The following is a 24,047-nucleotide window of genomic DNA, read 5'->3' on the forward strand; positions in this document are numbered from 1 at the left end:
TTAATTGCATATGTGACATGACATGGAGTCATGTGATCAAGTGGAGAAGATCAAGACAAGACTTGGCTTGACGGACCGGTTGCAATGGTGAAGGGCAAGTTGAGAAATGACTTGGCGCCGATGGACCGACGCGACGGTGAAGAGCAAGTGAGGTCAAGATCGATGGACCAATGTGATCACATGATGATATGAAGTGGATCATATCATTTGTGATATGGTTGGTGCATGTGTTGCATCAACACCGATGGAGAAAGAAATGGAATGCTGAAAGTCTCTAGTTTGGTTTTGATAATTGATGAAACCCTAGGATTAACATTGTGCTTAAGAGTGTATTTAGCAAAGGTTGGTACACACCAAGTGGTGGAGCTAGATGATGGTCATGGAGATGGTGATGGCCAAAATATGATCAAGTGCTCCTCATTTGGAAAAGAAGAAAGAGAAAAAACAAAATCCTATGGGCTCAAGGCAAAGGTATAAAATAGGATATTTGTTTTACCAGTCAAGACGCAATAGAGTGTGTGATCGGGTTTAGGATAGATAACTGGACTATAAAGAGGGGAAATCTTTAATTGCAATGGTTATCTAGTGCCACTAAGTGTGAGTCTCATTTGCATGCTTTGCTGTTAGTGACGTGGTGAGATCATGGCAGCGGTGCTCGGCCGGGGAGAAGCAAACTCGTTAGCAAAACAAATGGTGTACCAAATGATGCGGTGCTCTAATAGGATAGCAGGCCACCTAAATCAGAAAGTCTAATATATGCTATGATCACTAATTTCACACAAGGCTAAGTCACTAGATTACACTAATCCTAGGTGAACAAATTAAGCAACTAGATAGAGACAAGCTAAACAATATGGATAAGAGTAAATGTAAAACTTGACAAGAGATGGACGCCCTCCAGGCGTTGTGCCTTACTATAGGCACACAGGTAAAACCACCGGCTCCCAATGTCTTGTGGCATTGTGCACTGAATCTGAAGAGGGAAAACTTTGTGAACTTTGTGGAGGATGACACCCTGCCCCATCGACCTGATCTTTACTTGCACTTTCGCGATTGGGGCGGGGGAGGGGGCGTTGGATGGTGAACTCCTACGAACAAGTACAATCCATAGTTTTTTAAACCTGATCAGACCGGCGGTCTGACTAGTAAAAGACAGAACCAAAGCCTCGATCGGTCCAATTTTGAATAAAAGACCGATATGCAAGTGAACCAGGTTTTTTTGAATCGGATGAAAAACGGGGTATTAAATCGGCCAAGAACCGGGCAGTCAGATCAAATGTGTGCGATAAGGGGAAGCATAGGGCGCAAGGTGGAAAATATATGCCGAAACGAAAACGGGGTATTAAATCGGCCAAGAACCAGGTGGTTAGGTCAAATGTGTGTGATAAGGGGGAGCATAGGGCACAAGGTGGGAAAATCATGCCAAAAACGGGTAGTCAGGTCAAATATGTGCGATAAAGGGGAACATAGGGCGCAAAGTGAGCAAATTAGGGCTTCTCCAGTGGTAAAAATAAACCGACTCAACGTCCTACTTGTCAATAGAAGGAGTCGATTCATCTACTGGACTACATCGACTCATGAAGGAAAAAGGAAGAGTCGATGCAAACTTTCGAGTCGATTCATCAGCGGCCATGAGCAATAAAAAATGATTTCATCATCCGACAGAAGGCCAAGGTTGGCTGCCTCCTATCTGCTGCTATCCCATCAGAGGGCCCCATGTCTCTGCTCTCATTGACTCGCCATTGCATGACAATGAATCGATTTTTGCATGCACCAATTTATAGCATAGGTGGCACCCTCTCTCCTAAATAAATCGACTCACCACTGTGGGTGCTCTTATACCAAAAACGCGGTGGGTGTGTGGTGGGAGGGATTCAAACCCTACCCACAGGGCTCCGAAGCGAAGGAACACACCACTACCCCACACCTTGGTTTGTGATTTAGCTAAAACCCTTAGCCTATTTGAACCATGTTGAGTGTGTTGAGCTGGCGAATGGGCCAATTGAATCAAAGAAACCGTGAACCCAAAACTCCCATAAGTTCGGTGGACGGTCTGGTCCTCAAAACTACTCCCTGGTTCTTAAAAAGAATTTTATATTATGACGCTCTTTCTGTTCTAAATTGTAAGTCACTCTAGCTTTTTTTATATATATCTAGCTATATTCTATATTTAGATACATAACTTTTATATTAAATAAAAAAAGTAAAATGACTTACCATTTGGAAAGGGGAAACATATCAGGTGGAAACTAAACTCCCATGAAAACCACGGTAAAAAAGTCGTCTAAATTCATCAAAAAATCACACATGTAGATGATATGATGATACATATCCTTCTAAAATATCTTCTCCAAACTCGACTTCGTTTGTGAGATATAAAAATAACAAATTTGAAACCAGAAAGCTGTCTAGATGATTTGTTCGAAATTTGTTATTTTTATAACTCACAAACGAAGTAGAGTTTGGATAAGATATTTTACAAGGTTGTGTATCATCATATCATCTATATGTGTGATTTTTTTTGTGAATTTAGACGACTTTTTTACTATAGTTTTCATTGGTTTTCACAGGAGTTTAGTTTCTAAGGAGGGAGTAAATCAATTCTCACCGGTCCTAGCTCCCTCCCGTCGACAATGGAGGGCGTGTTTGGTAGGGTGGCCCTGGGGCTCGGCTGCGCCCTCGGGAGCGCAATCCCGTGTTTGGGTGCGTTTTTGTGTCGTTCGGCCTGGCTCACACGCTGCTCAAAGCAGCTGGTAGCCCGGCTCGATTGCTACGCCAAAATCCTGCGTAGGAATTCGGCCTGGCTCAATCGAGCGCTCGCGGGCTCACGAGGTGGAGATGGCCTCACCTCCTAGGTCCATCTCGTGTCTCACCTCCATCCCCAAATCCTGTCTCCGATGCCGCCGGGGACGACCGCCGCATCTAGCGTTCGACGAGCAGCCGCAGCCTCCTCCTCCACGACCTTGACGCCACCGCCACCGCCACCACTCCACGCCTCCTCCTCACACGATCCCAACTCGGCCTGGCTCAAAAGGAACGGGAGACCTACTTCCCTCAGGTGCCTGCGCCTCTCGCGAATCCACTGGTGTGCGCTGATCCATTCTTGCCCACACCCCATCAGCCCCAAACACAAATGAGATGACTTGTAACGAAGGCATTAACTGGCTTGGGAACAACAAGTCAACTCCCTAACTCATCCATTAAGGGTACATGTCATCTGGCTGCCCAAAGCTGCCATGTGGCCACCAGAAATAACAACACGCGATCAAGCGGCACAAGTGCAACACTGCAGCATAGGGGATGGGGAGCAACAAAAAACCAGCCTGGGACCTACTAGATAGCGTGCATCAGGGTTCTGAAGAGAATAAGCAAAGATTGCCCCTATGTGATCCAGCTCGGAGGCTCCTATCATGCGTTCTCCTTGATGGCCTCATCTATGGCCTTGATATTGTCCCTCAGTATCTTCCACTGCAGATGCAAAACACAGCAGGAACGCACAACTTATTATTAAACTAAAAAAATTGACATGGCGGAAAGGTCAGAGCGCTTTGTTAGCATAGGAATGATTGTAAATTTGCCAATGGCCCAACAGCAGCTAATATTGACAATCATGGCATATTTGAGTGGTAAGATATTAGCATATGGCTGCAAAGTTAACAGGAAAGCTACTTGCAATTATGCTCCTTGAGCAGACACCTAACATATGGATATCGGAATTAAGATTATTCAGACCAAAAACTAAATATTTCTTTGAAAGACCAAAAAAAGAGATGTTTTTACTACAGAATTGCATAGCTAGTGTCCTCATGTGCAGAGGATATTTCCATATCCATAAAAGAATGATAATGCTTGTGTTATGTACGGCACGGTCTATCAGCGGAGGCGTCGCGTGTAGCTACTTGTATCGTTAATTTGCATCTTCCGTTTGAATTTGTAATGTGTGCGTCAGTTATGTAATGTGACCATAAAGGCCTAATTAAACTTGGAACTAATGCAGTTATGCTAGAGATCATTTGGATCTCTGGGCGTCCAACTGAGTCCTCCGCTCCCACGTTCTCGCACTCGTCAGTTCCTCGCGCCGTCGTCGCTCACGACGGCGTTTCCATCACGCCGCCGCCGAGACTTCCGCCCACAGCCGCCCACAAGCCATAGCTACGCTCTGCGCAATCAGACCTCTGACAGCTTGTCAAATAAACTTTTTAAGGGCTATTTGTATAATCTAACTATCTAAACATGCCAGCATGCCAGCAAGCTTAATGTTTATATATTAATTCTAAACATCTTAGCAGATGTAGAGAGTTGAAATGCAACTCACCTGATCCAACTGGAGTGATATACCTGATAATAAAAAAAGGAAATAGTATTACTAAGCATAGAAGTTATGCATCGTATTGAACAAAGATTACAGATTACACAAATTTTGGATGGGAAAAAAATTTCTGTCCCCCTTTGGATGACAGATTGAATGCAGTCAGAAGATAAACAACCATCTCCAATCTTCCCATGCAGTTAAATATTTAGACTTTAAATTCATGTAAGTTTGAAATAGTACTCCCTCTATTACTATATCAAAATTGACCAAGTTTATACAAAAAAGTATAAATACTCCCTCCGTATAGGAAAAATATGTCGTTTTGGACAAGGTTTGGGTCAAACATTGGGAATATAAATCATGAATAACTCTTAAGTGATTGAGTTTGAAAAATTGAAAACCATATGAACAGATTGTCTTTAAAAGCACTTTCATAAAAATATACATATATCACTTTTCAACAAATATTTTTATAAAAATAAGCAGTCTAAGTTATGTTTTGGAGACCATGTCGTTGTCCTAAACGTCTTCTATTTCATATACGGAGGGAGTACTTATTATACCAAATAATTATCATTTGATTCACCATGAAATATATTTTCATAGTATTCCTATTTGGTGTCATAAATGCTGGTATTCTTCCCTATAAAGTTTGGTGTAAGACGAGCTGGAATGACACTCTTTTTGGAACAGAAGGAATATACGCCATCTCAAAGGTAATAAGTTGCAAATAAACACTGCCCCACAAAACATAGTATTTGACTGCATAACTTATTCATAACTATCAACAAAGACATGCATATGTATGTGGTAAAAATCGCTGCTTCATTACTCGCCTGAAAAGTACACTGTCTCAATGTCAAGTGATACAGGCAAGGGTATAACATCACGTAATTACATGACAGCAGCAGAAAAATGTTTGAGGATGAAAAGCAGTACATTCTACCTCGATAAGTTCACTACTACCACAGTACCACTACTAGATTAAAAACAATTACTGATGGAACTTTTTAAGCGGCCAAGGGGATTCACTAGTTAGTATTTTTTTCATCCTAATGCATGACGGTGTTCAAGTGTAATTCATCCATTTCCTGTGAGTGTTGATGAATTCCCAACCAACTATTACCAACCAGGAAAATCAGAACAGGTGCACAACTCAACAAAGGTCCCGTCAACCACCTGCTGGCTTCCTCTCAGCAAATGTCGCAAATGTGGTAGTGCACATTTTTTCCCCTCACAGATGTCATGACCATTCTATAGTTGGTTAGATAACTAGCTTGAGTTTGGAACATCAACTTATTGAGATTACTTGAAGAGATATAATTTTTAGCAACAAACTCAAATGAGAATGGGCAGATCATCACGAGCAACAAGCATACATGTTTAGACCATTAACAGTTTCATGATAATACCATCATTCTATAAAAAGGTCAATGGAATTGGAAGAAGTAATTGCTCTGAGCGACCCATTCATCTAACTAACGTTAGTGCTGAAACTCATCCTAGTTAACATGATAAATCATCATTGTACAATAACTCGGCAAATATTAGAATTGCATATGTTAAAGATTCACATGGTGGTTCAAATAAGAATGGCATCATCAATCTATTAAAAGCAAAATGATCTTTGAGCACGAGGGGAGAAAGTTAACAAAGCCATTCATCACATTTTATTGATTTCTACAATAAACCAACCATCGTCCTTTGTCTAACCCTAGAACAAATCCATCTAAAGCCAACAATCGCGCAAGACTCATGGACTTGGAGCGCTCTACTCAATACTCAAATGCCAGGCGCTGCTAGGAAATACGTACATTCCACAGAATATCGGGGGGGGGGGGAGGGGCTGGCGGTACCTTTGCGGGTAGGGAGGGTCTTGCCGTCCTTGACGTAGAACTCACGCATGTCGACATAGACCTTGCCCTTCCAGCTCCTCACCGACACCTTCTTGTTCTTCGATATCTGCGAGAAGCCACCCGAAAAAGATACACCGAGTTAGGGTTCTGGGGCTTCGGCATTGTAACAGGGATTTGGGTGGGCACGGAGCGCGGAATCCGTACCTCGGCCACGACGGTGCCGTCTTCAGCGGATTCAGAGGGCCCCTCGTCGCCGGCGGCCTGGCGCTTGGCCGCCGGCTCGCCCCCGCCCCCGCCCCCGCGGGAATTAAAAGGAGCCCCCGGCGTCGGGTGCGCCGGTTATATGGACGGCGCGGATTGCCTCTCGGCGTGGGAGCTGGTTGTTCGGGATTCGTGAACCGACCTACAGATTTTCAACAAAAGTGAAAATACGGTCCATCTAAATTGGTAAATACGGGTTTGATACGGGCCCACACAAGCAATAAACAATATAGTTTACAGGACACCTGTCCCGTCGTCCAAAAATATCAGCTGTTTGGATCCGAGGGTCACCGACTTCATCATCTTTGTGCTGTTGGGGGAGATGGACTGGAGCGGATCTGGATGGGAGGATTGCAATATGAGTTCGGTCCATTTGAGGAGGAATCGGCGATGAGGGGTGGAATGCATGCTATGCAGGTCGGTGACCCGAGGTCCAGGTTGAGGTAAGGAAGCAGCGTTTGGTGGATTTGCTTTCGATGTCCGTCGGTTTACAATGGATTTGGTTTCGATGTGCATGGGTTTGGTGGATCTTAGAGTGCAAGATTTCGTCGAGGAGGATATCGATTTGAACAAGGCGATGGAAGACCCGCTGACGCCCAGAATCGATGAACCGGCGAACGGCGGCGAGGTGCGGAACCTGGCGGACAGCAGCAGGCATGCCTACATCTTTTTTCTCCTCGACCACGTTCCTTCGGTTATTTGTTTGGACACTCAGCATTGATCTGCTTTTCGTCGGTTATCAAATTGTGGTGCGGTGTGGAACATGGCACTGCTGCAGATTTCGATCTGAACAAGGGAGTGCTTTGCGAGTTTGACGAGTGCATCTTCGACACTGTCTGAAAGGGAAGGATTTGAAGAGGGAGCAGTACATTCAGTCGATCTAGAAAATAGGAATGGGAGGTACGCTTGCATTTATACCACGAAGTTGTTGAGGTATAGATTATTTGCTTTGCTGCTGACATTTTTGTGCACCTTAAATCCAGCTAGGAAAGTGGTTGCTGCAGTAGCATTTGGGATGGGCAACAGCAGTCTGTATCTGCCTCTGATCATTCTTCAAGTAATCAGCTGGAGGAGAATGGTGATGTATCTGAACATGAACTGAGACAGGGATGGGAGAGGAGGTATCTGAACATGAACTCAGTATCTGATGAACATGCACTTAGTATCTGAGGCGCTTCTGTGGTTCATGATGCAACTTTTAAATTTTGTTTGCAGATCTCGGTTAGGACATATTCCTGATGATCATGTGTATTACTTGCACAATAAAACTATGTAATGCATCATGTGTATTTATTTGACTATGGATAGCATGCAAGTACTAATTAATGACTATGAATCATAAAGCTTTTTAGTTTTCTTTGCTATTAAAAGTGCATCATCGAACAAACTTTGTTAAAAGCTAGCTATGCTTATAAAGGTATGAGCGTGTGCATCTTGTATGATACTATGTGCCACTGTCCAGCTGAAAATAAAGATTTCTCTAGATTATTTGCAAGGTAAAGAAACAAAAAAATTGTGAGTCAAAGTATAGGCATTACCATTTTGTGCTTATTTTTTCTTGTAAAAAATAGTGTATCTATGCATTTTTCTAGAGATAGGGTTGTCTCAAATAAATATTGGGATTTACTCCTCCTCAACCGATTGAAATCCCGCTTAACTCTCAATCGACGCGCTGTGGCGTCCGATCTGAGACAGATGGACGAGATCATCTTTCATTTTTGTGCATCTTAGCCTATCGGGTCGTTGTTGTATGTTGTTTCTGCCCGGTTCCGCGCTACCGGATCCACATAATTGTTAACGGATCTTTAACCCTCCACCATTTTTTTTCCAAAGGCAAGCACCGCCCACCATTTGACCTGTTTCCATCGTCTGTTCGAGGGTGGGAGTCTGAGACGAGATGGATGTGGCAGGTTCCCTCACCGCCAATCGAGAGGAGGGGGGCGGGGGAGCAGGGGGGCGGGGGCGAACCGGCGACCATCCCGGCCGGCCGTCGTGCCTGTGCGCCTCACGGGGGCGCTGTACCGGGGGCTGGGGAGCGGCTTCTCAGTGGTCTCGAGGTAACCAGGCATTCCCCTTGATTAGCTAGATGAGCTTGCTTTTGTAGGGTTTTGTTTGTGCTGTTTAGTGCGTGTGCGTGGTGGGGGTAGGGTTAATGGCTTGCGGTGCAGATTAGCATCTTCATTGGTGTCTAGGGTTTGCTCTTGGTGTTTTTGTAAATTTAAGTAAACTTTTGGTTTGGGGGTTGTGTGTATGGGGTACGGATGGACTGGAGTAGTGGTGTGGTACAGATTTTTGATATGGATGTATTCGATTTGTTGTCTGGTTAGATTCGAATCGGAGATTTCTAGTTTACGAGGGTCTCATTTCTGCATATCAGGTAGCCTCAGCTAAAATTCAAAATTATTCTCCATTTCTTCACTATGCACGAAAGTACTTGAATTCAATTGCTCGCCTGGTTTTGTGGTTTTGTTACTATGAATTTCTAGTAGTTCAGTTCAGAGCAGCTCAACATTGATTCATTTTCTGTAAAATAATAGTAGCAGCAGCTAGCCTTTTAGTGTGCTTTTGACCAGTAGGATACATGACCACTTATGTTTTAAGAGCTAATCTTGTCCTCCATTCTGGTGGTTTTAAGTGTGTCATCAGTCTTTCACCACTGATTTTGTAATTAAAGCCAAATCCAACAGCTAACTGGCAAACATTGTTTTAAGTGTGTTGACAAATCTTTATGCTTTTAAGGGGATACTAAAGACATATATGTATTTTATTTGTCCTTGGTCACATGTAGCTACTATGAGATGTTGGTCTCGTCGTACTTGTAGCTACTATTTTTGTTCATATTTTAGTTTCTATCTATGGTCTGATTGTCTTTTTACAGTTTGGACAAGTACTATTTTACGGAGGTGCTGTTGATTTTTTTTTTTGAACGTAGGTGCTGTTGATTTTTTAGAGTTGATATATCGCTGATTCGCGGTGGTCTGATTTGAGTCGTTTTTTTAGGATTTGTTGGTCTGATGCTACTGGATCCCACTTAAATTCAAAGTGAAATGGGACTAACCTCGCACTAATCCCCGACACTTTGGAAGCTGATTGTATCCCTGGGCATTTACAAAAGTGCTAACTGAAAAGACAAACTAACTGGTTTTTAATGAATTCAGAAGTATCAGAACAGCCTAGTGGCACCGTGATTTTCTCATGTTGGCAGCTAAAGCTCCTGTACTTTGCCTGACAAGCTCATCTCTCCAGCTCGCAGTAGCACTTTAATTTTTCCTGTTCTGTTAGCTTTTTCTTTTGCTGATCTGAACCTTGCCTTTGCTTTGGCGTTTTTCAGCGCAGTACGTAGTATCAAATCTTTTGCAAACTTCTGTAAATTTTTTTTTGCGCTTACTCAGTTTGACAATTAGTTGTAATCATGTGGCTTGATTACTGCTAGTTCAAGCTAGCAATACTTTTCTCAGTTAAGTAAACACAGGCTTCTATTGCAACTGTGTGGCAGACTGGCAGCACCAACCATATTAGTAGGCTAAACTCTCTTTCTTTTATTTCTGGGTAAAGATAAAAAATTCCCCTCTCTTTCTGTTATTTTCTGCAACATCAATCATCAATACCTACTCATTTTTTTTTCTATGCATCTCACCTACATTTCATGACTTCTGTCTTCTTTTATTTCAGATCTCTCAAATCATCTCATCTGTAGTCCCAAACTTTATTTCAGTTCTCCCAGGTAATTGTTGCTACAACTAATCAATCTGACTACAAAATCTCTATTTTATTTCATTATAGGTTTTCTATAATCAATTATATTTTGTGTTTTAACTGTTAATTTTATTTCAAGCTTTAGTGAAAGAGAGTACATCTACATTTAATAAAATCTACATATCTCCCATTTCCAAGTTTTTTTTAAGTTACATCTACATGATGAGATTGCTACTTTTTAAGTTATTAGATTCTCTTTATTATAAGCACCGCCTTAATTTGTCACTTTTGGTGGACATTATATTTTTATTTTCTCTTATTGCAACTTTTATTGAATGCTATAGTAAACTCTCTTTTCTCAAAAAGAATAGTGTCTGTATCTTTTCTCTGTTCATTTTCATCTCTTTTAAGGGGGTTCCATTTTTCCCATACTACCCCGCGTTGACTACCTCTCATCACAATTTGGGGACCTTTTTTCTAGGATTTTCATGACACTCTTTTCGATCGGGCTCCTTTTCCTTTTCTGTAAGGTTTATTATGCTGATATACAGCTAAATTACCATATTAACATTTGTGCAATTTTGTATAAGCTTGGTGTAATATTTTTTTAGGTACATAGAAATAGTTCTTGAATTGATTTTTTATGCTGTAACTTTCATGTATGCCATTTATTTTTAGGGTTACCTTAGGAGCCTGCTTTTGTGTATCTGGTCTTTTGGGGCACTGGTATGTAGGAATTTTAAAAAAGTACAGGTTATTTCACAGCCTCCTTTTTTATCAATACTCAACTATTACTCCAAGCTATCACATATATGCCGTCAGTAGTCTTCTGGTACTAGTAGTCTTCTGGTACTTGCAGTATGTGCATGAAACAACCTATTGGAGCCTATCAATAAGGCTATGTAGTAAATGACTAATTTTTCATACCTTCTTTTTCCCATCTACTTGGTTGTAGTTTATTGGAAAAAGCATAGTTGATTATACCTTAAATGTTTGTTGTATTCCTGCTGTGTAGTTGTTGCTTTCACCCTGAGATAGCATTGACTTAGCATCTGAAAATAGCTGTTGCTCTATTTCTATGTTATTCCAATCTCATGTCATTTTGTCTTCTTATATAAGCTATAAGGTGTATGAATTACTATGTATGAAAATACATAATTTCATTTTATTTTTGCAAAACGTATGGACAATTTGCTCATCAAATTTGTTTACCTCCATACAACGCATCAAATTCCTGGAATTATTCATCTCTTGTGTCGCATATTGGAGAGTAACTCATAAATGTGTCACACTAACTACAACTTTACTTGCCTGCACGGTAGAAAACCATCAAATCTCATAATTTGTCTTCTATTTCTGAATTTGCTAGAAGCCTAGACGAAATTATATTGACAGAGAACTGCATTTGTTTTTGTGCGAATGAGAAATTAAACTAATATGAATGGACAACTTATGGAAAGTGAGTAATTAATGGTATCTAGATATCTTCTCTATATGTGCAGTTCTGCCGAGGATGCCATTGCCATATTATCTTCGGAGAATAGGATTGCTAGAAATATGATTTTTAGGGTCAATGCAAGTGCATTACATATTAATATTATAAACTACATTTCCCTTATATTTACACTGAATTTATATGTAATTTTCATACGAGTTGACTGTAACTTATATCTACATGTAAGTATTTTGAAATTTGTTCTCATGAATATGGAATGAATCACTATGTTCATTAAATCTTTCAAGTTAGTTTCGTGAATTTTCAGGTTGAGTTTTGCTTCACAGAGAAATTCTATCTATAATTTTGTTGTCAGCCAAAAAATTTACAGTAACTTTTTTTTTTACTTTTTTTTTGTAACTTTTGTGCTTTAGCTGGCAAGAAAAAGAATGCTAGAAACTGCACCTTATTCGTTATTCCTCCTTGTTGCAGAATGGATGAGCTGTTGGAACAGTCAAGAATGGAAGGAATTAATGACTTCTTTGTGATATTAGTTGGAAAAATGGCTACTAAAAAAACAATAGCTCAACAGAGATGCACTTTGTTCTTTTTTATTTGCTTGTGGAATATAGTGCTTGTGAAATATGTGTGCCAAATGGTACAGAAAAATGTTATATTTGTTCCATATATGTTGTGTGAAATCAGTGTAAATTTTGAACAAACAACTTTCATCTCTTTTTAACAAAATTTGAAAACATAATGCTATCAAACATGTAGTGCAACTGGGCTCAAAGTTTGCTACACCCGGACCTAAACTGGCCCATAGCAAAACAAACAGGTTCTCAACATGCATGCACACGGAGGCACGGTGGATCCTTTACTTGTTATCGGGTGGACCCTTTACTTGTTATCGGGCGTGCCACGGTGCACGACGGACCGTTTAGAGCAAAGTCTGTTAAAAAAAAAGGCACGGATGAATATACTTAGTTATCCATTGTGAAATCCGGTGATTGATGGATAAGTTATTTTTCAGTCGATTGATATGGAGACACTCCCTTAATTAATTCATCAAGTTAAAGATATAGTTTTCTGTCGTTCCTTAGCATGGTTAATTAATTTCACAACGAAACATTAGTACTGCATGCGAGTCTTGTTACTTTGTAATAGCATTTTCTATCCAAATTAAAGATGTGAAAGGGATAATAAGCAAACGAACTATTGGTAGGAGTACTAGTTAACAGCCTGAACCTTCAAGTACTGGAATTTTTCCATCATCACCAGTTATGTTCACACCTGTGTGTTGCAATGCATGGATGTTTCAGAGTTCAGAGTTTCAGACTTACTATACATGTACACGTGTCACTAAAAAAAGAAGAAGCAAGAGCTCTCAATGCGTGATGGGGATCCGATTTAGTTGTCGACTTGTCGTCGTCGTCGACATCTTGGCCAGCAGCGCCCGGGTGATCTCCACGCACAGCCCCGCGTTCCTGACGGCGAAGCCTTCGTACTCTGGCGAGAACACCACCTGCTCGGCGTGCTCCAGCATGGTGTCCATGGCGCGCTCCCTGAGCACCGCGCTAGAGCTCAGCTCGGCCACCTCCAGCGTCCGCAGCACGTTCCGGGGCTCCACGCGCGCCGCCAGCCTCGCCTCGCAGGCCCGCCGCAGGAACGCGACGTCGTACTTGTCGGCGGCGACGAGGAGCGCGTGCAGGTGGCGCTCCGGCAGGTCCTGGTCGAGGGCGCCGGTGTAGAGGAAGACGAGGAGGAGGGAGAAGGAGTCGCCGGCGGGGGCCTTGCAGTGCTCGTCGCCGGACAGCATGTGCCGGAACACCTCCGACCTCGCGGCCTGCATTCCATACCATTGATGGGCCACCCAGCGCCTCCCCTCCCCGACAGCCTTCGCGCATCCCCTCGCCGACCGCGCCTCCCCTCGCTGACCGCACCTCCTCTCGCCGCCACTAACCACCACCCCTACCCTCGGCGACCGGAGGCTCCGCAGCACCCGTCGCCGCCCCCCACAACCGCCCCTCCCCGCCAATCCCTCCGTCGTAGGCTTTCTTTGATTGCAGGTTGATTTCCGATAAACGGAGGAAAAAACGCGGGTACGCGTGTCTCCCTCCGATTCCGAAAGAAATAAATAAAATCACTTGCTATATATTATATTTACGGAGGCCACCCCAGGGCAGGAGTTGAGGTTTATTCGAGGGGGATCCCTACCCTAATTCGAGCCGTCCTCTTGTTTCAACGCCGCCACCGAGGGGAGGAGACGGGAGATCGATATGGCGCACCAAGAGAGAGGGACCAAGAGGCCGAGGACGGCTGTGGGTTCATCGGCGGCCGCCGCCGTCGAGATTGACGACATGGCATCCTCGAATTTCCAGTCCACCCTAGGCGTCGCTTCCATTCCAAATCACAAGGATTCCGCCGCCACCGCTTCGTGGAATTCACAGTAAGTCTATTGACGACTGCATGCTTTTTTGTGCTTTTAATTACCTTGACTTGTGCATCATTGGTGCAATATTTGCATGCATGTTAATCAGCCCAGCACGGTTAATAGTTTATCTTGTAGCATGACTACTTATTTTACATATTTTCCTTTGCCTGATGTGTTCATTTATGCCAGGGTCAAGTTCGATTTGGAGATTGTTGAAAATCTTATATTTTGCCACGAGTGGGAGAAGCTTGAATATTATCTGTTCAAGTTCCTTTCCAATGCTCATGGTAAAATTGTGCGCTCCCATCCAGGGCTCTTTTGCTCTGTTTATGAAGCATGTATTTCAGATTTAATTAAGAAACGTAAAGTTAAGGAAGAAGTGCATATTTTCAAAGACAAGGTTGAGCCCCTGTCTTATGATGGGGATTCTCTCTATAGGCCAATTGATTTAGAGGTCCGTGTAGAGAGGCTTAAGCAGATAATAAAAAATAGGTATGTTAAGTTTCCTTCATAATTGTTCTTCTTGCCATAAGAGTTATGCATTAATATGTATAGTCTTAATTTTATTTTTATGTTTTATGCAGCATCTTACCTCCTGATTTTGTTGAAGAAGATAACAAAATGGTTGTTGTCAACTATATCCAGCTTTATTTTCCTGAATCTTTAAGGTAACTGTCTCTTCGTTTGTTTTTTCTCTTAGTCCATTTAGAAAAGGTCCATTGACCTATTCACTAATGTCGCATGCTCCTGTTTTAGTCTCTTTCGAGAATAATTTGGAATTGACTATTTCTGACTGTGTTAATTGTTTTAATCATCATTATAGAGACTAAGCTTTGGGTAACATTTCTGTTACATCTTACGTATAAAAATGTACCTTTTATCTCTTATTATAAATTTAAAATGAAAATAGTTACTAAGTTACCTTAATTCCAATTTTTTACAATTACTATGTTAGATTGAATTATTGCCTTGTATATATGCACACATGTTATGAATTTAGAGTTATTTCCTGGTATAGAATAATTATGTGGCCACAATATGGTAATGAAATATCTCTTTAATTCTTTGTACAGCCAGACAAATCTCATCATTTTCCCAAAGGGATCTGTGAAATGTTTTCTAAGGCATTTCATGACTCAAAAGGTAGAGCGATACAGCTGCTTAGCTTGCCAATGGCTCATACCAGCTAGTAATTCAGCTACATCAATAGCTCAGCACATCAAGCATTCCGGTTCTCATAATTTTTGTCCAAGAGTCACAAAATGGATGCTTAAACATCTTGCTGTTGTTGAGGGAGTGGAAGAACTTGACATGAAGGAGATTGTTCCTGCTTACGTGACGGACTCTTCCAAGAGTCTTCAGACACCTGAATCCTCATCTTCCTCAAATAGCAGTTTTCTGTCAACTGCATCTCCCTCAAAGAAGATGGCACCTTTCAGATATGATGCTGTTTCTGTTCCACAATCTTCTGTGTTTGTGGATCCATCGTCTGGCCTAGATATCCTGAACAAGATTCAGAGTGGGAACATCTCTTTAGTGACCTCTGTTTCACGATGGACAACACCTATTGGAATAAAGGTGAAAGAGTTATGCTTAAGTCAAGTAAAACCAATTACTGTGTTGATTGACATCTTTCTTGATGCAATAAGCAAAGGGGCCCTTATGGATGGTTACATGGTTTTGAAGAAGGCTGATGCTCTACGTTTTACACCCAGAGATTTCTACCCACTACTGCAATATGCTCCTGACAGGGTTTTCGAGCTTGTGTTAGAGCAAGATAGGCTGATTTATGATCTGAGGTATACCTGTTTGGCGGTGGCTGCTGCTGCTGCTGTCACCACAGGAACACCTGGGAATTCAACCTCTATAACACCACCAGCTGATGAGCTCCATGTCGAAGGGAAGGTGGCCAGTGGAGCTGAAGGCATGATGTGACATTGCTGCGTCAGTTGTTTGCTGGGATGTCTCCCGTTTGGAGCCCTCCGACTAAATATTATTTCAATATTTGGATGCCAATTAGGATAACTAAATATGAGCTAATTACGAAACTAATTGCATAAGTCAGCAGTAAATATGAGCTAATCAAAGTCTAATTAATATCAATGGGTTTTACACATCAGTTAGTTGTGACTTATGCAATTAGTTTTGCAATTAGCTTATGTTTAGTCGTTCTAATTGACATCCAAACATTGACTAGTTTTTAGTCCATGGTCTCCCGCATAGCCAATGCTACTCTATTGACGTTCCTCACTTGTTGGTGGTCTTGTCCACCCGTGTACTCAATCTAAAATTGCTTTATGAGGATGAAGTTGCTGCTCAACAGGTGCACATTAGGCACATTAATTAGATAATTAATAAAATATGTGCACGTGTCTGTGTGTGGTAACTGTATTTTATATCTAAATTAAGCTGGGAAGGGATAAGTAAGCAAACGAATGTAAATTACATCGGTGAAAAATAGCCGGAACAAGATGTATATATGTACTGTACATTTTCCATCATCAGTTATGTTGTGACCTGTGTCTGTGTGTGGTGCAATGCAATGCATCATGGATCATGTTTCAGAGTTTCAGACGACATATATATATAAAAACAAAAATAAAAACAAAGGAAGAAGCAAGAGCTCTCTAGCTATGCTATGCATGATGGGGATCCGATTTATCTGTGGATCGGACGGTCGTGGACATGGACATCTTGGCCAGCAGCGCCCGGGTGATCTCCACGCACAGCGCCGCGTTCCTGACGGCGAACTCGTCGTACTCCGGCGAGAACACCACCTGCTCGGCGTGCTGCAGCACGGTGTCCATGGCGCGCTCCCTGAACACCGCGCTTGAGCTCAGCTCGGCCACCTCCAGCGTACGCAGCACGTTCCGGGGCTCCACGGCTGCCGCCAGCCTCGCCTCGCAGGCCCGCCGCAGGAACGCCACGTCGTACTTGTCGGCGGCGACGAGGAGCGCGTGCAGGTGGCGCTCCGGCAGGTCCCGGTCGAGGGCACTGGTGTAGAGGAAGGCGAGGAGGGAGAGCTCGTCGTGGGAGAGCTCGGGGAGGGAGAAGGAGTCGCGGGCGGGGGCCTTGCAGTGCTCGTCGCCGGACAGCATGCATGTGTCGGAGGATTCTTTTCTTTTTTATATTTAGAAAAAATAAAAATTTCAAAAATATATGGGCGTTTCAGTTTATTTTCGAAAATGGCCCCTGTCGCCCTCTGCATGGGCGACAGGCCCTTTTGGTAAAAAAAATTTTACAAACAAGTCCTTGTGCAGCGCAGCGCGAGGACTCGGCGGTGGGGCGGGCCGGTCGCCCCCCAACGGGCGACAGGAGGGTCGGTCGCCCGCCCCACGGGCGACAGGTCCCCTCGGGCTGCAGGCTCCCCCCAACCCATATATAAGCCTCCACCCCCTTCTCTCCTCATTTGAGCCCAAAAAATCCACCAAAAATCCAGAAAAAAAGAGAGAGGTGAGAGAAAGGAAGCGGCGAAGGCCTGCCGGATTGCGCATTTGTGATCTGCGGGTATTAACGTTTGACCTTTCATTTGTGAAACTGAATCTTGCTCGACATATCTGTACATCACCAAATAATTATCGAGTCATAATCTTTACTTCACTACATTATTCAATCATCCGTACAAACTAAGTACGAATTTTAACTACAACATTTAAGTATTCATAACTACGTGATAACACTCAAATTCTATATTGCATATCCGAAATTCTAGTCTAAATCATAACTAATTTATAAACAAGTCTCTAATAGTACTGCAATTGTAGTAATAAACATATAATCTTAATTTCCTAAACTAATTTACTACTACGTAACTAAGATATCCTTAAACTCCCAGTTAAATGATTTTACTATAGCACTGATTAAATTTAATTACTCTATAATAACAATGCAAAAATATATAAGTTAAATTTAATTACCTGCAGATCACAAATACGCAATCTGGCAGAGCTTCGCCGCTTCCTTTCTCCTCGCCTCTCTCTTTTTTTCTGGATTTTTGGTGGATTTTTTGGGCTCAAATGAGGAGGGAAGGGGGTGGAGGAGCCTGTCGCCCGAGGGGAGGGCGACCGCCCCCCCCCCCCCACCGCCGAGCCCCGGCGCTGCGGTGCCCAGAGACCTATTTGTAATTTTTTTTTACCAAAAGGGCCTGTCGCCCAGGGCAAAGGGCAACATGGGGCTATTTTCGAAAATAACTGAGACAACCATATATTTTTTAAATTTTTATTTTTTCTAAATATAAAAAAGAAAAGAACCCTGTGCCGGAACACCTCCGACCTCGCGGCCTGCATGCCATTCCATTGATGGGTTGGGCTGAACTGGAACTACCTTTATTAGTGGAGAGGAGGCCCATCAGCATTACCAGGATGGCTTTGTGGGCTGGAATTGGGGGCCCAGTGCCAGGTTTCACGACGATGTCGGTGTGGACTCCCTCCTTCCACGCCAACGCAAAGCCTTGTTCAAGGAAGGCGGCTCTCTGGTTGGTCTCCTCCGCCCTCTCTCATCTCCTTCATCTGCTCCCATGCATCTCTCATCCCCTGCATTCAATCAGCAAAAAATGAATTCTGTCAGCAAATACCTTCAATTTCTAGCACTTCTGACCTTACTGACACTAGCTACTACTTGAACATGGATCAAGCAGAAATAAATTGCAGAAGCTGAAAAACAGAGCTGTTCTTTAGACTCTCAAGGATCGACACTGTTCCGAACGCAACAAAAACAGAGAATGATAATTAAGGAGAGTCTACTCTGCATTGCGGAGCAGCAGAGGCTAAACTGTTGCTGAAACAAACTTTAAGCAATCATTCACATCCGCGTCAATTTTAGAAAACCTTTCAAATGAAGCATATGCCGTCCTGCGATTGTGACATGCAGCTAACTAGGACCCAAACAATGCTATCAAACGGAACGTCAGTGAACCATCACATCTTACAACGAACAAAGGGTGGAATCCAATGCTAAAATTCAGATATATAATTCTAGCATTTCTGAACAAACAGCATTCCTCGGAAGCCTTTACATTCTGGCCATGGGGCTGCAGATGCAGCAATCCATGATTCTGCTACCTCCGCTGATTCCTCCTTGCCTTCCTTTCCTTTGCTTCGTCCTCCTACTCCTCCCTCTGGTTCTGCAACTCCAATGATGCTAACAACAAGCTGCTCGTTCTCCATTGCTTTGCGTTGGGTGAGGGTATAAGAACGAAGGAAGGAAGAGGCAGCAGGAAAGGATGGTGTGCTGCTATTTCTTTTTCCAGAACTGGTATGCGGTGGTTGCTGACGGAGGCAATCAGGGAATAAAATTTCTCCTGGTTTTCTTAAATGTGCAAGGCATGAATGTAGTCGGTGCATTGACACTCTTTTCGTGTCAGGTACGTGCATCGACTAAACTGACCTCGGCCGGGTCTATTCCATTTTCAAATGGAATGATTGTTAGGTTAGCAGTACAACAACCAATCATGCAAAAATGTGAGTAGTATTGCAGTTAGACACAACACAAAGGCAGAGCACCCTACTTGTATTTCTGCTGCTTCCTACTTTGGCCTTGTTTGGATGGTGTAAAGATTTCGACCAAATTTTTTTGGAAAGAGAATCTTGCTATTTTGGAGTATTAAATAAAATCTATTTACAAAACTTTTTACATGGATGGGTTGTAAATCGCGAGACGAATCTAATAATGGTAATTAATTCATGATTAGTGAATGATTAGCGGATGGTTACTGTAGCAACACTGTTGTAAATCATGAATTAAGTAGACTCATTAGATTCGTCTCGCGATTTACAATCCATCCGTGCAAAAGGTTTTGTAAATAGATTTTATTTAGTACTCCAAAATAGAAAGATTCTCTGCCAAAAAAATTTAACGTAAAGAACCAAACAGATCCTTTAATGAAAAGGCAGAGCACCTGCCAATTGTCCTAAAAAACAGCACAAAGATTTCAATTACATACCAGAAAGAAGTAAGTATGGTGCTTAAAGCAAGAGAAGACATTGTCTCTGTGGATTTTCGTTTTATTTAGTGCAAGGTTAGGTACAATTTTCTAATGCTCGCCAATAAGCCAACTACTGTGTACCTAGAACAGCCTGTTCATGCACTCTACCGTAGAGGCTAGTCATTGTTCTAACTAAGGGCTTTGCGACATAATTAGTGCAAATGAAGATCTTAGCTGGCCCCAAAAGTACATCCTCAGCACCGCTACTAGATTACTGATACCAAAGTTCTAAATTTCATTAGTGTGTTTTTAGTGGTACGGTTCCTGTGCGGTTGAAGACTCTGGCCACTTCTATAATTTTACTCCAATTAAGTACTAATGTTTTGCCATAATTTTCTTAAATGGAAGTTGAGTCAATGAAGACGGAAGGTCATTACGGTCTTTTCCTCTCAAGGTATCAGGCTTTAATTCGGACAAAATGATGATTAGATGATTATAAGATGAATGGAGAGAATCATGGGCCAGTCCAGAAGGTTGAGAGGGACTTTGTAACCTGCTAACTAAAAGAGACTTGTTTGGGGGAGCTGAAATGGAAGATGTGGATGTTGGAGACTTGGAGGGTGGCACGCTTAGGCTATGCTGCGTCAACAAGTTAACCACTAGCTTCCCACTCACCCGACATCAGGTAGGGCCCCAGCTAGCTCTATCATGTCATGCTAGTATACCACAAGAATATACATGAATATACTAGTGTCATAGGGGGAAAAGGCATGCTTTTTTTAATTATGAAAGCAGGCATGTTAGTTTGTGTAATAATAAGTGTCCCAGGAAAGGGATACATGTAGTATAAAATTTGCTGAAAATAATATGCGAGTAATTAACAGGCATGATGTTATACCTATTTGACAAAGGGCCAAAGTCTAATCAACATATAGAATTCCTACAATTTTAGGATTTGTTGAGTTGGTTTACAACATAATTAGCTGATTGTTTTATTTGTACATTGTAGTCTTGCTGACAGGGTGTGAAAACCTCTGATTGATGGATGGTGTTGCAGAGTTTGCTTGCATTCCTGCAGGGGATGGCTTCATATGACCTACTACTGTACATACTTTTGTGCTGCTTGGGTATGCCTGCATCAGAATAATGCAATACATAGAGTGTATTGTGGAGCTCATCATCATAATACACCCCCTGTTTTCCTTTGTGATCTGGTCATGTAGAGGACAATAGAAATCTGCTTCAGGACAAGAGTTTCTTTTTTGAGATAGAAAATATTTCCAATAAGCACTGTGTCCAGGTAGGTCAGTGGACACCATTACAGCAACATGTTCAGGTACATCACCCAGCCAAATGTTGAAGAAGGAACGGATCAAAACAGGGTCAGCAGAGCAGAGCAGGCCTTAGCTTACGCGGGCTGACTCCTGTGCGGTGCTTATGGTCATGGACCATGGCCCAATGTTGTGCGCATGCGCATCGGGCCATATGCATAGGCTTTGGGCCACCCAATGTCCTGTGCGAAATAAAAAAAATCCAGGCGGAAAAATGAACAGCACGTTTAGGAGATGTAAAAACGAAGAGAAGAAGAGTGTTGTCAGCTATGGGTTCCACTAGAAAACCTGGGGCGTGGCGTTGCCGCGCCAGTTGAGCCTGGACTTTTGTAGATCACTTGTGATTAATTATTGGTAATATGGGTGTATCAGTATATGTTCTTTGTATGATGGAATTCATTTAAGAACTCTTGCATTGCGTAATGAAGTATAATTCAATGGTATTTCCACTATAAATGAATAAAAGATCAGAAAAGTATAAGCAAAAACATGTATAATGCATCAAATGTATAAGCAGAAATATGAGTATACTAGGGTGAAAACCTGGATCCAATAAATTATTCTATTTGGTACAACTAACTATCTAGCAGAACTGGAAAGTTTTGCTCATAATGGGACATTAGTACAGGAAGATCATTTTTTCTTACGTACCATAAAGATACTATGATATTGGAAAGCATATAAGGATGTAGGATGTAGGAACACTAACACATACGGATCATGCATCGGCATGTATATTTCCTTTTAAATGCAGATGCATGATTTCTTGGTGATAATGGTGAGCAATTTATCTAACATCAATCTAAAGATTGTTCCAAGAAAACAAAATTTAAGGATAAACAGGACAAATATCAGAATCACATATAACAGGCAGTACCAACCTCTTAATGAGATTTTTTTTTAGGAAAATAGCAGGTGCTCTGCTCTTGCATTGTAGTAGGAAGCAAATTATTTACAATTTGGGTAATCGAAAGAAAAAGAAGATTATGCACAAAAGTACAAATATGTGCGGCAGTCATTCCGGCCCACCATTTTTTGATTTGGTGCACATAAGTCAGCTGCGGGATCACCAGTTGATTATGTATCATCACCAGATTCCACAATTCTTCTGCATATGAGCACTTGGCCATAATGTGCACTGTTGATTCATCCATTGCTCGACACAACTGACAGAGCAGATTCAGTTGTCCTCCTCGCCTGATGATACGCTCAGAAGTAAATTAATGTAGAAATTCTAAATTTAATCATCCAGGAAAGAACAAATTTTTTTTGATGTGCTACTTTCGATAAATATATATTAAACATCACTAACATTAAGTTGCAAGCCTTACTGTAAACTTGTTTCATTCTTTCACTATACTCCAGTGTAAGGCTATCAGCAAAGAATTTTGAGTATTCACCTTGGGAAGATTCAAGCAGCAAGAAACACAATACCCTAGTAATAGTAAACTTCATGACATAGCGCACGACCTCAAGCTGTCTGGCCATGTACTGCCTCACTTAGCCATGGAGAGGAACTTATAGCATGCGGTCACCAGCCATACTCCTGCGTGTGTGCAGAGTGATGTAGTAACATTGTCAGAGCTGAAATAACCTTTGGTTTATGTTGGATGAACTACAGCCGTGAAAACAATGGTCGATGCTCCTTGTGCACATTTCATCAAACACAAGACATGCATGACGTTAGCAAAGCAATTGACAGAGCTCATCATTAATCAAGCTAGTAGTCTGCTGGGCTTAGCAGGAGGGGCACCTGATGCTACTACTGCAAGGTGAGCAGGTGTTGTGCCGTTCATGCACGGGACTTCCGGTCCTCCCTCCGTGCATATGCTCTCTGCGGGCGTGGCCTCTGCCAGGTGCTGCGCGCGCTCGTCTACGACAGCCCTGCCCACCGTCCTGGCGGCATGTAGCGAGGTCATTGTGGCGGATGAAGAGCGAGGCCAAGTCAGGGAGCCGAGGGTCCCGCGCGGAGTAGGGGCGGCGACGACATTCAGATGAGCTCATGCAGCGGCGACGCAAGAACCGGCTTCAATCGGATCAGATCGCCGCGAGGAAAAGGATGACGGAGACTGCGGCCCTAGGGGCGCGTGGCTCGAGCGGCGGGGCAGCCGGATTTGTTGCGGAGAAGGAAGGTGAGGCTGCCATCGTCGTCGTCCGGACATGAGAGAGGGAGACGAGGTGGCGCCCACAACGCCGGTGAAGCGGAGCGGGGACAGGGAGGTGCGGCACCAGATGAAGGTCTGAGCAAGGTTTTTTTATCCGAACCGCCGGCCACCAGTTCCGGTTAACCGGACCGGTTACCGGTAAAAACCGGTTAAACTCAAATTTGAATTCAAAACCCGCAGTTATACCGGTTTCGAACGGCTAACCGGCCGGTTAGACCGGTTTACCGGTCCGGTTTGACCGGTTACCGGTCGGTTTGAGTGGTAACCGGTCGGTTTGAACGGTAACTGACCAAATTCAATTTTTTTTCTTTTTTAGTTTAAATTCAAATGCCCGCAAAGTATACTAAATGAATGTTTGCATAATATGTTTTAGTCTAAATGAACCCTCCAACCCTCTTTTGTACTACTTTTACATTGTATTTGTATACTTTTGTATGCATGTTTTTTTTGTTTAACTTCAAATGCTCGCAAAGTATACTAAATGAATGAATATTTGAAAAAAATTGACACCATTAGATTCGTCGCAACTTGAAGTATTTTAAAGAATTTTTTGGGATTTTTCCATGTTTTGAAATTCAAATTTAAAATTTGAATTTGGGCCGGTTTGAAACCGGCCGGAACCGGAACCGGTCCG

General features: G+C 42.5%; 2 protein-coding genes, 2 long non-coding RNA genes and 1 pseudogene across 6 annotated transcripts; 2 read left to right on the plus strand and 3 right to left on the minus strand.

Annotated features, from left to right (window-relative positions):
- Positions 1–3,198: 3,198 nt before the first annotated feature.
- LOC120702225 (RNA polymerase II transcriptional coactivator KIWI-like) lies at positions 3,199–6,507 on the minus strand (the record flags this gene model as incomplete). The annotated part of the gene is made up of 4 exons (XM_039985951.1): positions 3,199–3,468; positions 4,316–4,338; positions 6,169–6,274; positions 6,373–6,507. Coding segments are annotated over 4 exons (324 nt in total), but the record flags the coding sequence as incomplete, so codon positions are not given.
- A 136-nt stretch (positions 6,508–6,643) lies between these two features.
- LOC120704004 lies at positions 6,644–12,330 on the plus strand. Of its 2 annotated transcripts, none has more exons than XR_005687355.1 (6): positions 6,644–6,872; positions 6,964–7,329; positions 7,413–7,550; positions 8,340–8,486; positions 10,102–10,153; positions 12,053–12,330. It is a non-coding gene; the product is annotated as an uncharacterized LOC120704004 (long non-coding RNA). The 2 variants fall into 2 exon arrangements; XR_005687354.1 differs by having other exon boundaries at positions 6,646–6,872; positions 8,263–8,486.
- An 807-nt stretch (positions 12,331–13,137) lies between these two features.
- On the minus strand, positions 13,138–19,505 carry LOC120702226 (annotated as a pseudogene).
- LOC120704005 lies at positions 13,518–16,456 on the plus strand. The gene is made up of 4 exons (XM_039988243.1): positions 13,518–14,009; positions 14,184–14,486; positions 14,579–14,662; positions 15,068–16,456. The coding sequence occupies exons 1-4, from the start codon at positions 13,840–13,842 to the stop codon at positions 15,927–15,929; spliced, it is 1,419 nt and encodes a 472-aa protein (XP_039844177.1). The 5' UTR covers positions 13,518–13,839; the 3' UTR covers positions 15,930–16,456.
- Positions 19,506–21,175: 1,670 nt separating the features above from the next.
- On the minus strand, positions 21,176–23,489 carry LOC120704009. Of its 2 annotated transcripts, none has more exons than XR_005687361.1 (2): positions 23,002–23,489; positions 21,176–22,794 (listed from the first exon to the last, which is right to left on the minus strand). It is a non-coding gene; the product is annotated as an uncharacterized LOC120704009 (long non-coding RNA). The 2 variants fall into 2 exon arrangements; XR_005687360.1 differs by having other exon boundaries at positions 21,176–22,893.
- Between the last annotated feature and the right edge of the window lie 558 nt (positions 23,490–24,047).

The sequence above is a fragment of the Panicum virgatum genome, chromosome 4K, assembly GCF_016808335.1.
Source record: "Panicum virgatum strain AP13 chromosome 4K, P.virgatum_v5, whole genome shotgun sequence".
In the NCBI taxonomy this organism is placed as follows: domain Eukaryota; kingdom Viridiplantae; phylum Streptophyta; class Magnoliopsida; order Poales; family Poaceae; genus Panicum; species Panicum virgatum.

Excerpts from the sequence above, each read along its gene's own strand:
- LOC120704005 (XM_039988243.1), top strand. The coding sequence starts at position 13,840 with ATGGCGCACCAAGAGAGAGGGACCAAGAGGCCGAGGACGGCTGTGGGT. Across the intron at positions 14,487-14,578 it reads AAGCAGATAATAAAAAATAG|CATCTTACCTCCTGATTTTG; the intron begins GTATGTTAAGTT and ends TGTTTTATGCAG. Across the intron at positions 14,663-15,067 it reads TATTTTCCTGAATCTTTAAG|CCAGACAAATCTCATCATTT; the intron begins GTAACTGTCTCT and ends TTCTTTGTACAG.